Below are 15,392 nucleotides of genomic sequence, written 5' to 3'. Positions count from 1 at the left end.
CTGGGATCGAGTCCCACATCAGGCTCCTCTGCTATGAGCCTGCTTCTTCCTCTCCCACTCCCCCTGCTTGTGTTCCCTCTCTCGCTGGCTGTCTCTATCTCTGTCAAATAAATAAATAACTAAAATCTTTAAAAAAAAAACACACACAGCTGCTTATCAATTTTAAACATTTCAAAACAGCTAATACATAAAAAGTTGATCTACCTAGAACATATACCTGAAAAGTTATAGACAGGTTGATGCAGAGGTATGAGAAACTGCTATAATTTCAAACTGCAAGATTATGTTCTAGAAACAGAGCTACTCAAAAGCGGAAGGCACTATAATCACCACTACCACTCTCAGAGGATCTAAATACTCTTATGTGCTTTCAAGGCCTCAGTTTCCTCATTAGAAAACTAGGCTAGTAATAGACAGGATAAGCACATAGTGAGTGGCTCCAGAAACGTTAATGATTATTTTTACTAATTTGTTGTTAATCCTTTCTCCAAAAAGTTTAAGGCTTATCAACTTGGGAAATGAATACTCTGACTTCAAAGTTATTTTAACTCTTGCCTAAAAATCTTGGATTTATTTCCTTTCTCATTTTGGATGACATGGATAAGAATTCCATCTCCCTTACTTCCAAAGAAAAAGAAATCTTTATTACTCACTAAATCATGTCAATAGTTTTATTGACCAAAGGGTTCTGTCACGTAATAATTAGCCTTGTTTAATAAAACTTTACACATTTATTACTCAGGCCTTAGGAACACCAGGAGTTGTTTTCCATATATCTGATCTTTACAGATTATGACTTCCCTGGTTTGGAGGTTTGGTTTCAGGTTTAAAGCCTAATGCAGTAAGGAACAGCTTCCATGGAGGAAGGTAAGTTGTGAATTACATTTACAATCAATCAATAAAAACTAAGAATTGTATTAATTGGGGTGCCTTGGTGGCTCAGTTGGTTCAGCGTCCGACTCTTGGTTTCAGCGCAGGTCATGCTCTCACATGGAGCCTAGTATGGCCTGCTTAAGATTCTCTCTTCCCTTCTCCCTCTGCCCTTCCTCCCACCATGCGCATCCATGCACTCTGTCTCTGGCTAGCTCTCTCTCAGAAAAAAAAAAGAAAAGAATTGTATTAATTTGCTATAATTCAAATGTCTGACAAATAAGACAGAAATTAGTGACAGGATACAGTTTATGAAAGATAGTAAGTATCCATGTTATCCTAGAAAAATAATAATTTATCAAGTTAAACTGTAGATATATATTCATTGTAAATGCTATAACCATTTTCTTCTAATTGCACTCCCAAAGGTATCTTTCTCTAGCTTCATCTTGGTGCGATGAAAGGATGATTTTTTTTTTTTTTTTTAAGATTTATTATTTATTTGAGAGAGAAAGAGAGAGTGTGAGCAGGGGAGGGGCAGAGAGGGAGGGAGAGGCAGAGAATCTCACGCAGACTCCCCTACGAGTCCGGAGCCTGACTTGGGGCTCAATCTCACAATCCTGAGACCATGACTTGCACGGAAATCAGGAGTTGGACGCTTAACTGACTGAGCCACCCAGGCACCCCTCTTGTTTGTCTTATAGAGCTTTAGCATAGGGTTCTAAATCTAGCAAATCCTAAAATATTAATTGGTCAAGAAAAATATTCTTAATTATTTTGTATTAATTATTGTTATAAGCAAGAGTGGTTATGGTTTTTTCAGGTTTCTAAATTAGTTCTGCAGCATTCAGATTACATAACAGGGGTTATCGAGTTAAAGATTATAAAATTTCCTTTTTACATTCCCCAAATCACCTAAATGAGATACCTGTGAATGGATTTTTTTTATTGTCTTCAGGTCTTCAGTTAAGTTTTCACATAGCTTCTGTGATTCAGCCAAGGAAGAAAGTGTATTTTCTTGTAGTTCGTGTAGATTGTTACACAGTGTACTGAGAAAGCCATCCATTTCCTTTTTCTGATCTTCTATCTTTGAAGGAAAAAGTTAGTTTCTTTCTTTTAATTAAAAAAACATTTTTTAGTTTTTTTAATTTAATGTTGTGTTTTTGGTTTTTTTTTTGAACACTTACAAAACAGAATACATACAAGCTAGAAAACGGTATGCAGAGAAAAGTCTTCCCTCTCCAGCCCCTGGAACCCCAGTTCCACTCTCAACTCCAACAGACAATTATCATCATTTTTAAACACTTCCAGAGATATTTTATGCATATTTAGGCATATGTGCATGCAATGCGTGTATACATGAATATGCGTGTCTTCTTCACCCACCCATGGTAGCATGCTATATATGATACTATGTAAACGCACACTTCTCATGAAGATCATTCTCTCAATTTTCCTAGCCATGATTCTGTTGATCACATCAATGGCAGCGAGCATCCTATCTCCTCCCAAATCACAACCCATGGCTTTTGCATGTATACAGATTTGGCCACAGATTGAGTTTTTTTCTTAAACAACAATTAGATTTTAAGAAATTAAGAACATAATATTTGTTACCTTACTAGCCACTGTCAATGAAGTCTTGAAAATATGCTTTAGTTGACTGTTGATTTTCAGTATAGACACCATTGTGGGGGATAAAACTGTTTCCAGTGAAGTTAGAAGGTCAGTCTTAAGTACATCCTGGTTAAAAAGAATATTTTCACTTCCATAAACATGGCTGGTTAAATGACAGTATCTTAAATACTTTGTTAACCCATGCATAGTGAAATTCTAAGTTTCCATTCTCTAATCTTTATAGCGTATAAAGCCTATTTGTTTCTAGAGTTTCTATTCATCAACAAGTTACTTAATCCTACTTATAGTAATTAAGAAAATGGTCATGTAGCATACGATAGATTCTTAACAGTCTAATGCAACAGAAGTCCAAAGAATTCAGAAGAGAGGAAAATGACAATCATTTGATAAGGTTTCAGCATGCAAATAAAGGGAGTTTTAAAAAAAAAACTGCACAAGTACATTTTAACAAATAAATTTCAAACAAGTTTAGGTTACTAGTTAAAAAGGCTCAGACCAAATAGCCTTCAAAGATAGGCTTTGAGCTGGAGGTATTTAACTTTGAAGACCTGGTGACATATTCTATTGTATCTGAAGAACTTATTAAGGTTCCGGTTTTTGTCAAGGTATATACAAAGTTGAGAAGGTAGATTGGGCACTTTTTTTTTTTATTAGATTGGTAATTTTTACAAAAAGGGAAAAAACTCTGACCTTAAGTTCCCTTCACGCAGGCAGGGTGAGGAACTATAAGAGAAACAATTAGTGAAGAGTGAAAGGAAAGGCAACTGGTATTCTTTCGGAAAGAAAAGCTATCATTTCAACTCATGCTGTGGGAGCAGCAGTCATCCCTCAGTCATCTTTTTGACTCCAGAAGTGTTTACAAGGTGGTACAGAACTTGGTAGTAAGACATCAATAAATACAGTCTTGAATTTAGTGCATGTATCAATTTCCTAAAAGGTAGTACCAACTGAGCATCTGTTAACTTTGCCAAATTTGGGTGACTGATGAAATCTATCAAATAGTGTCATATAAGCACTGAATCTAGGCAGTGTCAACTAATATTTGTAGTTATTCACTTGGAAAATGTTCAACAAACATCATTAGACTTAAAAGGGGAGGCAGAGAGACTAAATGAAGAAAACAAGAAATATGGCCAAGGACTACCTAGGCAAATCATACAATTAACAAAATAAAGAGTATTACCCAAATCAGTTATGAAGGATATAATACTAGTATAACTGGATGAGTGGCTTCAATAGAACTATGAAAAAGAGCCTTACAGTTAAGAAGGGCTTGATCACACAGATATGACCCCATAAATTGTCATATGTGTTCCCAGAATTCTAGCAGTTCTTTTTCTTGCACTTCTCCGTATTACCATAATTTTAAAATTAAACATCTAATAATCCCCTCTGGTTGGGTCAACTGTAACATCAGTATAACCATTCCAGAACACTTGCGGAAAAGATGATTTACCAATTTCTGAGCGAACTAACAACTCATGGGTTCCCTGAATTGATCTGGTGCTAAACTTGCCCTTTCTAGTTATTAGGCTTATTAATTCTTGCTCTTAATGTTACAAGATATAAGTGAAAAGAGTTTCAAATATTGGTTAAATGCATTTAGGACTTAATCTTTCTGGGAGAGAAAAAACAGTGGAGAGATTTGCTTTTAAAAATATAAATCTGGGGGGCGCCTGGGTGGCTCAGTTAGTTGGTTAAGTGTCTGCCTTTGGCTCAGGTCATGATCCCAGGGTCCTGGGATGGTGCCCTGCATTGAGCTCCCTGCTCAGCAGGGAGTCTGCTTCTCCCTCTCCCTCTGCCCCTCCTCCCCACTGTGCTCTCTCATATGCGTACTCTCTCTCAAATAAATACATAAAAATCTTTAAAAACAAATTATATATATATTTATATATAAATATATAGATATAAATCTGGGGCACCTGGGTGGCTCAGTCAGTTAAGCATCTGCCTTCGGCTCAGGTCATGATCCCAGAGTCCGGGGACTGAACTATGCATTGGGCTCCCTGCTCAGCAGGGAGCCTACTTCTCTCTCTGCCCTTCACCCAGCTCATGCTCTCTCTCACTCACTCTCAAATAAGTAAAATCTTAAAATATATACATAAATGTACTCTTAAAGTGATGTTTATAACCATGCCTGTAAAGTTTAAAATGAAAGAGCAGAAAACATTGTTTTTGAAGACTTAGCAGAGTAACACTTGAAAAATACTTTAAAAGATTTACTAACAATCAATGTCTGAAGTACAGTTTTACTTTCTGCAGCTAATGATTGTTCTTTAAATATCATATTAGATATCTGAGAAACACGTATAGACACATTTTCTGGAACAGATGTGAGAGATCCAAGTGCTGTTGTAGTAATTGTGTCTAATGCAGAGACACTGGAAGACAGCAGGTTACCTACACCAAAAAAAAAAAAAAAAAAAAGATACAAACTTTGACATAAATATATTAATACAGTTAGAAGTACTTTAAATAGATTGAGAAAATTATATCCTTGTGGAAATTTATAACAACGAACTTAAAATAATTGGCTCATTACATCAGCTAGGGAATATTTCAAATATAAATTACTTTCTAGAGTATTCTGCAAGCACATGACATATTTGTCAGTTTATCATACCCATCTCTATAGTTCACAGTAAACCAAGAATTACTGTGATCTCCAGCTACAGGTAATCACAGTAGTATAGTAGGTAAAAGAGGTTATAAAATCAATAAACCAAACTTAGAGTGGTTGGCTTAGAGTGACTAGACTCTAGGTGATTTTTACAAATTTTTACATTTCTATATCTTATAAGTTTTCTATAGTGAAGATAATACTTTCATACTAAAAAACTAATACTTAAAAGTTTATCCCTGGGTGCCTAGGTGGCTCAGTTGGTTAAGCCTCTGCCTTCCTAGGATCGAGCCCTGCATCAAGCTCCCTGCTCAGCAGTGAGTCTGTTTCTCCCTTTCCCTCTGTCCTGCCACCTGCGTGTGCTTGCTCATTCTCTCTCTCTCTCAAATAAATAAATAAAATCTTCAAAAAAAAAAATGAGTTTTTTCCTCTAAATGAAGATAACAACAATGGGTATGGTTAAAGCTTACTTTATCAAAAACAGGGAAAAAAAAGAAAAAACTTTTTTAAAACAATTAAGATTTGTTTTAATTCAAAGGCAGTAAAAGCATTAATCCCTAGTCTGAACAGACAGTGTGTGCATTGGAGGGGACTAGTGACATGGTCACCTGAGTTTTTTAAGATATTAAATGATCAGTTTTGAAATTAGTCTCACACTTACCACACAAAGACTAGAATAATTACAAATGCTTGAGCTTACCAAACAAAGTCTTGTGAGCCTCTAGCATGGCCTTTTGTTTTGAGCTGCTATCCTTAATTAATTCTTCCATTCTACTAAACAGACTATTCAGGTTTTTGCCAAAAATATCCTGAGCTTCTGCGTTGTGCTGATCAATTGCCTTCTTACGATCCAGTTTGGAATGGAGACCAGATACATCTTTTGTAGTTTCTTCAACTGTGGTAAGCAACTATATATGATTTTTAAAAATAAATGTTGATAAGATGGGATATGACAAAAAGTCTAATGAAAATATCTGTGTTACATAGTATTTCTCCTGATGAGAACTAGTAAGTTTTAGACATTGTATCAGAACACATTTTCAATTCATGCTCATTTATCCAGTTGCCCAGAAATTTCTCCTCATCTAACAATCTAGGCAAGGAAAGTGATTTTGCCAACCTAATAATTATGCTTCCTCACAAATTCTTCTATTATGCGTTACTATTTCCTCCAACATGAACCTAATAAACAATTCTTTCAACATCTCCCATCATTAGAAGGTGCTAAATTCTTTATGACTGATTAGTTGCAATCATGACCAAAGGGGAAAATATTGCATCATTGTTTTCAATGTCCCTAAAGTACATTCAAATCATTTTCTACATACAAAACTTCAGGATGGTGGTTTTTTCTTAAGTCAGAAACTCTAGTGAGGAAAATTCAGATGAAATAGTAAAATAATGTTCTTTAAATTGGCAGAAATATCATTTGGGGTGGATCGATAGAATTTCACAGTTAATGCTTAAGCGAAGAAAAGTTACTTCTACCCATTCTTTAATTTCTACTTCTACACATTCTGTAATTTCTAATTTTCTCTAATCTCCAACTTCTAATTTCTTCAATGCAAGTACAAATCAAAACAAAAGACAAACCCTGCTGGCAGCATCATGAAGTTTCTCCTCAGTACTTTCCAAAGCTGATGTAATATACTCTTCTTCAACAAGTTGTAATTTAGTTTCTTGTAAATGTTTCTGAGTGGTTTCAAGTTCCTGTGTCTTATTTTGCAGGTCAGATTTACACTGGTCAAGTTCATTTTTGTTGTCCATAAACAACTCTGTAACCTACATATAACATATAAACATTTTTTTAAGAATTACAAAATGCTGAACTGGTTGCTGAAACACCTGGCTAGTTCGTAATATAATAAGACAAGAATCAAACAAATTATTTCCATGCAAAAGTTGTGACAAGTTGTAACAAGTTACCAGGTACGTTAGTGCATTTTATATAGTATCTGGTCTCTTTCTGTAAATTCATTAAAAACTTTGAGATTAAATAACAGGTCTAGTGTAGTGGTGTTAGCTCTTCAGGTTCCTTTCAACACTGACAATGTGAGGGTGGCACAGAAAGATCACGTCTCGCCACCTTAGTTATTCAACATCTGGTTTCTCCTAACATCTGCATTCCCTCATCTAATACACATGTTAATGAAATTAGTCATTAATAATGAATGTCTCAGCATTCATTATTTAGCTTTAACAATAAAACCACACAGTTCAGTTAATTTCTTATAGTGCTGCCTTAATGTGTCAAAACAGACAGTTTCTTCATCATCAATTATAGTAAAATTAGGATACAACTTAGTTTTAGTATAAGAGTCAGCCAGAAAAAAAATCTTAAAAAATATTGGGGCGGGGGGGCTGGCTGGCTCAGTCGGTAGGGCACATGACTCTTGATCTCAGGTTTGTGAGTTCAAGCCCCACATTGGGCATGAAGCCTATTTAAAAAAAAAAAAAGTGGCTTGTCTGAACTGAGATATACAGATGAAGCACACATGAGATTTCAAGACTTAGTACAAATTAAAAGAATGTTAAAAAAAGGCGGGGAGGGGTGCCTGGCTGGCTCAGTCTAAGTAGAGCATGAGACTCTTGATCTCAGGATTTTGGGGATGTTAAGTTCAAGCCCCACAATGGGTACAGACATTACTTAAAAATAAAAAATCTTTAGAGGCACCTGGCTGGCTCAACCAGTGAAGCATGCAACTCTTCATCTCAGGGTTGTAAATTCAATCCCCATGTTGGGTGTAGAGATCACTTAAAAATAATAAAATCTTTAAAAAATAAAAATAAATTAAAAATCTTAAAAAAAATCAGGTCCCTCAAATTCTGAAATTTTCTTTTAATATTTGCTTTTCATGTAACACGTAGTACTGTTTTGTTTTGGGTTTTGTTCATTCAATACTGTTTTAAATGCTTACCCTACTTAGCTCCTCCTCAACGGCACCAATTTTTTCAATCAATTCTACAATCTGTTCCTCTTGAACAGTTAGTTTTCCACTCATGGCTCTAAAATAAAGGTTAATATGAAGTTAACAGTTAATATTTTTTTCTAATTCTTTTAAGACTTATTCTAATAAACCTGTGGCAGTTACATATCATCTCTACCATTTATCACTATGATGATGATGCCTAAGTGTCAATAAGCAACGAATACAAATTACCAAAACCGAATGTATTCCTTGTCCTTGTTTTATAAATGGACTATTCTTCTCGTGACCTCCATTTTGAAACTGAGAATCCCTACTTATGAGGGAAAAAAGCATATGTATATATAAAATTTGAGAAGCTACAAAGCTGACAAAGGACTGTAACTAACTAACGTAGAGATGGGGAGGGATACAACCTAAGTGTCTGCAATCAGGAATATGGAGTATAAATAGGACCCACAGAATCCAAGAAAGGCTTGGGACATGAAGGCATCAGGTGTCACAGGAGGAAGGGGTGAGATAAGGGGCTAAAATGGAGAAGTGAGTTAAAGTATATGTACAAAGCAATTATACCTCCTACCCCCTGCACACATACCCCAATATGCACCCCAACACACACCACCACTGATGTTTTACTAAAGTTATGCAAGAGGTAATGAATGGGGAAAACATGGGACCTCTCTGTATTTTTCTTGCAACTTCATGTGAATCTATAATTATTTAAAAATTAAAGTTATATAAAAAATTTTTAACTATTTGATAACTACCTGTTAATGTCAAAAGAAAAAGAAGCATTTATAGGAAGCAATAGATATAAAGATTTTAGTTACTGTCACATAAGTAAATTTTATTTCAAACACCTTGTTATCAGAAAATGATTATTCTTGGAAATTGATTTCCATAGCCAAGGTCTTACCTAAAATTTTCTTCAGAAATGTATACCCCATTTTTCTCACGGGCTGCAGCAAGATCCCGTTTCAGTCGCTCTATCTCTTCTGTATATTCCTACACAAGAAGAGCATTGTAGAACATTGTAGGTGTCAATTTAGCATTTAACTTTTTTTTCATTCATTTTGGGGAGGATATGTAACAAATAAAACATGCACTTAGCCCTTTCATGTTTTTTAAAGCATGAAAAAGAATAAAAAGTCATAATACTTTTCATTCAATATTTATCTGTTTAGAATAGAGTCTTTCAACAGCTTAAATAAATAAATTCTTCCAAAAAAAAAAAAAGCCATATAAAGAACATAAACTACAGACTGGGAGAAAATGACTGCAAACCACATTTGTGACAAAGGACTAGTATCTAAAACATATTAAGAACTTTCAAACCACAATAATTTTTAAAAATCCAAATAGCAGGGAGCCTGGCGGGCTCAGCCAGTGGAGCGTGTGATTTTTGATCTCCAGGTTGTGGGTTCAAGCCCCACGTTGGGTGTAGAGATTACTTAAAAACAAAATTCTTTTTAATTCCTTTTTTTTTAAGGCGGGGGGCAGAGGGAGAAGGAGAGAGATCTTAAACAGGCTCCACACCAAGCTCAGAGCCCAAAGCAGGGCTTGATCTCACGACCCTCAGGCTGAGACCACGACTTGAGCCGAAATCAAGTCAGACACCCAACTGACTAAGCCATCCAGGCGGCTCCCCCCAATTTTTTTTTTTAAAGATTTATTTATTTGAGAGAGAGACAGAGAGAGAGCACAGAAGGAGAGGGAGAGAAGCAGACCTATGTAAGGCTCAATCCCAGGACCTTGAGATCATGACTAAGCCAAAATCAAGAGTCAGATGCTTAACCAACTGAGCCACCCAGGCACCCCCCAAACTTTTTAAATAAAAGTATTAAAAACCCAATTAGAAAATGGGCCTAAAGACACGAACAGACATTTCATCAAAGAGGATATGCAAATAGCAAATAAGTACATGAAAATATGCTCAACACCATTAGCCATTAGAGAAATGCAAGTTAAAACCATAATGAGATATTTAGCACCTATTATACTCATCAGAATACCTAAAATAAAAAATAGTTATAACACCAAATGCTGGTGAATATATGGAGTAACTAGATCACTCCTACATTGCTAGTGGGAATATAAAATGGTACAGCCACTCTGGAAAACAGCTTGGCGGTTCTTTAAAAAAAACTAAATATTCAATTACCATACCCAACAACTTACACTCCTGGGCAATTATTCCAGGAAAAATGAAAATTTATGTTTACACAGATACCTATAACCAAAATGTTTGCAGTTCTACTTATAATTGTGAAAAACTGAAATCAGCCCATATGTCATTCAACAGGTAAATGGTTACACAAACTATATGTATGATATATACATACCATGGAATACTACTCAGCACTCAAAAGGAAATACTTACCAATGTGCGTAACTCAAGTCAATCTCTAGAAAATTCTGCTGAGTAGTAGTGAAAAATACAATCTTTAAAGTTTACATACTGTGTGATTCCATTCAATAACACTTTGAAATGGGAAGAGTTTAGATATAGAGCACAGAATAATGGATACCAGAGATTAGGGAGAGGAAGTGGGAGTCGGAAGGAAGTAATTATAAAAAGGCAATATGAGGGACCCCTATGGTGATGGAACTGCTCAGTGTCTTAACTACGGTGGTTGATCCACAAACCTACACGTGACAGAATCGTACAGAACTAAATACACACACGCATAAATGAGTACAAGGAAAACTGAGGAATAAGATGAATGGACTGTTATTAATGTCAATATCTCCGTGGTGATACTCTACTGTAGTTTGACAAAATGTGCTAAGGACCTTTCTGTATTATGTCTCTCAATTATCTAGATGAAAACTTCAATTTAAAAAAAAAAACCCTATCAAGAAAAGGAAAACAAGCCAGACTGGGAGGAAATACTTACAAATCATCTCATAAAGGCTTGTACCTGAAAGATATGAACAACTCTTTACAACTTAATAATAAGGGACGCCTGGGTGGCTTAGTCAGTTAAACGTCTGCCTTTGGCTCCGGTCATGATCCCAGGGTCCTGAGATTGAGCCCCACATGGGGCTTCCCTGCTGAGCAGGAAGCCTGCTTCTCCCTTTCTCTTTCCCCCTGGCCTCCGCTCTATCTCAAATAAATAAAATCTTAAAAAAAAAACCAAAAAAACCAACTTAATAATAAGAACACCAACTAAAAATTGGGCAAAGAATTTAGATAGACCTTTCACAAAAAAGATATACAAACGGATAATAAGCATGTGAAAAGAAGTTCATTATCATTATTCATTAGGGGAATGCTAATTAAAACCACGCTGAGGGTACAATTATACACTTATTAGAATGGCTAACATTTAAAAAAGACAGACTACAACAAGTGTTGGAGAGGATGTGGAGAAACTGCAACCCTCACACATTTGCTGCTAATGAAAATCTAAAGTGGTACAGCCACTTTGGAAAACAGTTTCTTAAAGAGTTAAACATAAACTGATTGTGCAACACAGAAATTAAACTGCTAGGTATCTACCTAAGAGGAATGCAAATACATCAACACAAAGATTTATATGCTAATGTTCATAGCAGCATTATTGGTAATAATCCAAATGTCCATCGACTGGTGAATGGATAAACATGATGTGTTATTATCCATTTAATGGAATGCCATTCAGCAATAAAAAGCAATAGTCTGTTGATACATGCTACAACATAGATGAAGTCCTTATGTTATGCTAAGTGAAAGAAGCCAGATGCAAAAGATTAAATATTGCATGATTACATTTAAGCAATGTCTGGAAAGGGCAAATCTACAGACAAAAAGTACATCAGTGGTTTACTGTTTGCAAAGGGGCAAAGGGGAACTTTATAGTGATAGAAATTTCTAAAGTAGATTGTAGTGATGTTGCACAACTCTATCAATGTACTAAAAATCATTGCATTGTAGGCTTACAATGGAGTGTTATGGAAATTATACCCTAATGTGTAGTAATTATACCACATTAATGTATGGTAATTATATCTTAAAGCTAGAAATAAATATTCTAAATGTAAATAATTGCAAATTTTGCGGACTTAATAGAGCTGGTAAAGTCACCATATTAGCATTAGAAAAAACATTTTAATATATTAGGTAGTTAATTAAAATCATTAGATGAAAAGCCTTACCACAAGGAATTGAACAAATCTTTTAACAATTATCTATTTCAGATCCTTATTTTCACATTTGTCAAACAGTACATTCCTCCACAAAATTCAGTTACCTTAATAAGAGCTCTTTTGGTGAGTTTCTGGTTAACTTCAGGCTTATTTAGTATATTCTTTGCTCTATGAGCATATTCCAATGTACTCAGTGTTTCCTATGAAGAAAAGAAAATGCCAATTACTAAAGATATAAGAACAATGTAGTTCTGTGTTCTAAAATGTACTATAAAATAACTTACAAGAAAAAAAATAACTTACAGAAAATAATTTATGGTTATATCTAACCTAAAAATCTAACACCCACTAGGACCACTATACCCAATCTTTACAAGGAAGTTTGTTCAAAACATCCTTTCTCTCCTTCTTTCCAACTTTCAGGGTCTTCTTAGGGCAAATTATCATAAAGTTGAAGACCCCTCCCCCCTGCTTGTGCACACACTCTCTCTCAAATAAAGAAATAAAATCTTAAAAAAAAAAGAGGGAGGAGTCCAAGATGGCGGAGGAGCAGGAGGCTTAAATTTCGTCTGGTCCCAGGAACACAGCTAGATAGCTATCGGACCATTCTGAACACCTACAAACTCAACTGGAGAATGAAGAAAAGAATAGCAGCAACTCTATGAACAGGAAAGCGACCACTTTCTGCAAGGAACCCAGTTTAAAACAGGAGTTGAGCTCCAGCTCGGCGTTCCAAGATGTCAGAGGAGCAGGAGACCTAAAGTTCGTCTGGTCCCAGGAATTCAGCGAGAGAGCTACCAAACCATTCTGAATACCTATGAACGCAACTGGAGAATGAAGAAATGAGTAGCAGAAACTCTATGAACAAAAAAGCGACCACTTTCTGCAAGAAGGAGAAAAGATGGCAGAAGAGTAGGAGACCCTTTCTCAGCTGGTCCCGAGCCGAGCTGGATATCTACCAGACCATCCTGAAAACCCAGGAAATCACCCTGAGATGCAGGAAGATACACCTGGATCCTTACAAACGAACATCTCCAGCACTGAGTATTGAGGTACAAAACGGGGAGTTGTGAATCCGTGCACAGATATAGGAAAATAAACAGAAGAGGGAGGGAGCCTCTGTGCTCGGGTACTGGGAAGCAGTAGCCACCTGCCCTGGGGAGCGGGTCAGACTCGTGGACTGGCACCCATGAGAAAGCAGACTGAGACCGTGAGCCTGGGAACGCGCACAACCAGACTGAAAACCAGAGCTCCGGAGCGCTCGCAGGAACTGGACTAAAACCAGGAGCTCCGGAGCGTGTGCGTGTCCAAACCGAAAACCGGAGCTCTGGAGCACACACTCGAACTAGACTGAAACTGAGAGCTCAGGAGTGCATGTGCAACCAGACTGAAAACCGGAGCTCCAGAACGCACGGGAACCACACTGAAACAGGGAGCTTGGGAGCGCGCGCAGGAAGTGGGGGCGGCTGGCGATGTTAGAAACACAAAGGACAGAGATGCACCGGCCCTGGAAGTGAGGACTGGGACACCAGGTGTGGGGGGCACATCCCGGGACGCTGCAGGGTTGAGCAGCACCAACAGAAACAGAGTTAAAGTGGCCAAGAGAGCTCAGTGGAAAGCGGACTGCGATCTCTCTGCTCTGAGACAGAGGCTAGGATACATCCACTGCTGCTCTCTCAGAAGAGGCACAGAAAACCGCCAGGGTAAGCTGCCAGAGAACAAAAGCCCAGAAACACCGGCTCACATTGTGCCCGTGCCCATCCCCATCCCCCCTCACAGGGGACGGGGCAACTCTACCCAAACAGGGTTGCCTGAATATCAGCGCGGCAGGCCCCTCGCCCAGAAGGCAGGCTGAAAAATCAGGAAGCCGACATCCCTAAGGTCCCTATAAAACAAGTGCACACTGCCTGTGTCCTGGTCAATAACTTGGGCTCTGGGCATCCCCACAACCTCTCCTGAGAATGACGAGGAGGAGAAATCCCCCCCAGCAAAGAAAAGATAATGAGTCTGTGGCCTCTACCACAGAACTGATGGATATGGATATAACCAAATTGTCAGAAATGGACTTCAGAGCAACAATGGTCAAGATGATGTGTAGGCTTGAAAAAACAATGAAAATATTAACGAGAATATAGAATCTCTAAGGACAGAAAAGAGAGCGAGTCTGGCAGAAATTAAAAATGCTATGAATCAAATGCAGTCTAAACTAGACGCTCTGACATCCAGGGTAAATGAGGCAGAAGAACGAATTAGTGAATTGGAGGATGGGATGGTAGAAGAGAAAGTTAAAACAGAAACTTGCCTCAAAAAAATCCAATCTCAAGAATGTAGATTATGGGAGATTACTGACTCAATGAAACGTTCCAATGTCAGAATCATCGGCATCCCCGAGGGGGTGGAGAAAGAGAGAGGTCTAGAAGAGATATTTGAACAAATTGTACCTGAGAACTTCCCTAATCTGGCAAAGGAAACAAGCATTTGTGTCCAAGAGGCAGAAAGGACCCCTCCCAAGATCAATGAGAACAGGCCTATACCACGTCACGTCATAGTGCAATTCACAAATATTAGATCCAAGGATACAGTATTGAAAGCGGTCAGGCGGAAGAAAATCCTTACGAACAGAGGGAAAAATATCAGAATAACGTCAGACCTGTCTACAGAGACCTGGCAGGCCAGGAAGGGTTGGCAGGGTATTTTCAAAGCTCTAGCTGAGAAGAACATGCAGCCAAGGATCCTTTATCCAGCAAGGCTGTTATTCAGAATTGATGGAGAGATAAGGACCTTCCAGGATCAGCAGAAACTGAAGGAATTCGTAACCACCAAACCAGCCTTACAGGAGATATTTAGGGGGGGTTCTGTAAAAGTAAAAAGGCCCCAAGAGTGATACAGAACAGAAATTTACAATCTATAGAAACAAAGACTTCACAAGCAACATGACATCATTAACATCCTATCTCTCAATAATCACTCTCAATGTAAATGGCCTAAATGCTCCCATAAAACGCCACAGGGTTGCAGATTGGATAAAAAGACATGACCCATCCATTTGCTGTCTACAAGAGACTCATTTTGAACCTAAAGATACATCCAGACTGAAAGTGAAGGGATGGAAAACCATTTTTCATGCCAATGGACCTCAAAAGAAAGCTGGGGTAGCAATTCTTATATCAGACAGATTAGATTTTAAACTAAAGACTGTAGTGAGAGAT

The 15,392-nt window shown here is 37.4% G+C and overlaps 1 protein-coding gene across 1 annotated transcript in view; it reads right to left on the bottom strand.

The window, feature by feature from the left end:
• The window catches only part of KIF11 (kinesin family member 11), a 48,385-nt gene that overhangs the window by 15,335 nt on the left and 17,658 nt on the right, over positions 1-15,392 (bottom strand). Inside the window, exons 9-16 of the mRNA XM_002916103.4 lie at positions 12,288-12,383; positions 8,972-9,060; positions 8,047-8,134; positions 6,722-6,910; positions 5,829-6,036; positions 4,736-4,908; positions 2,488-2,613; positions 1,799-1,957 (exon numbers count right to left, since the gene is read on the bottom strand). Of these exons, the coding sequence (XP_002916149.1) occupies positions 1,799-1,957; positions 2,488-2,613; positions 4,736-4,908; positions 5,829-6,036; positions 6,722-6,910; positions 8,047-8,134; positions 8,972-9,060; positions 12,288-12,383 (1,128 nt within the window). The remainder of the gene's footprint in view (positions 1-1,798; positions 1,958-2,487; positions 2,614-4,735; positions 4,909-5,828; positions 6,037-6,721; positions 6,911-8,046; positions 8,135-8,971; positions 9,061-12,287; positions 12,384-15,392) is intronic.

This window comes from Ailuropoda melanoleuca, chromosome 6 (genome assembly GCF_002007445.2).
Source record: "Ailuropoda melanoleuca isolate Jingjing chromosome 6, ASM200744v2, whole genome shotgun sequence".
Lineage (NCBI taxonomy): Eukaryota > Metazoa > Chordata > Mammalia > Carnivora > Ursidae > Ailuropoda > Ailuropoda melanoleuca.
This window is presented reverse-complemented; position numbering and strand designations above follow the sequence as displayed.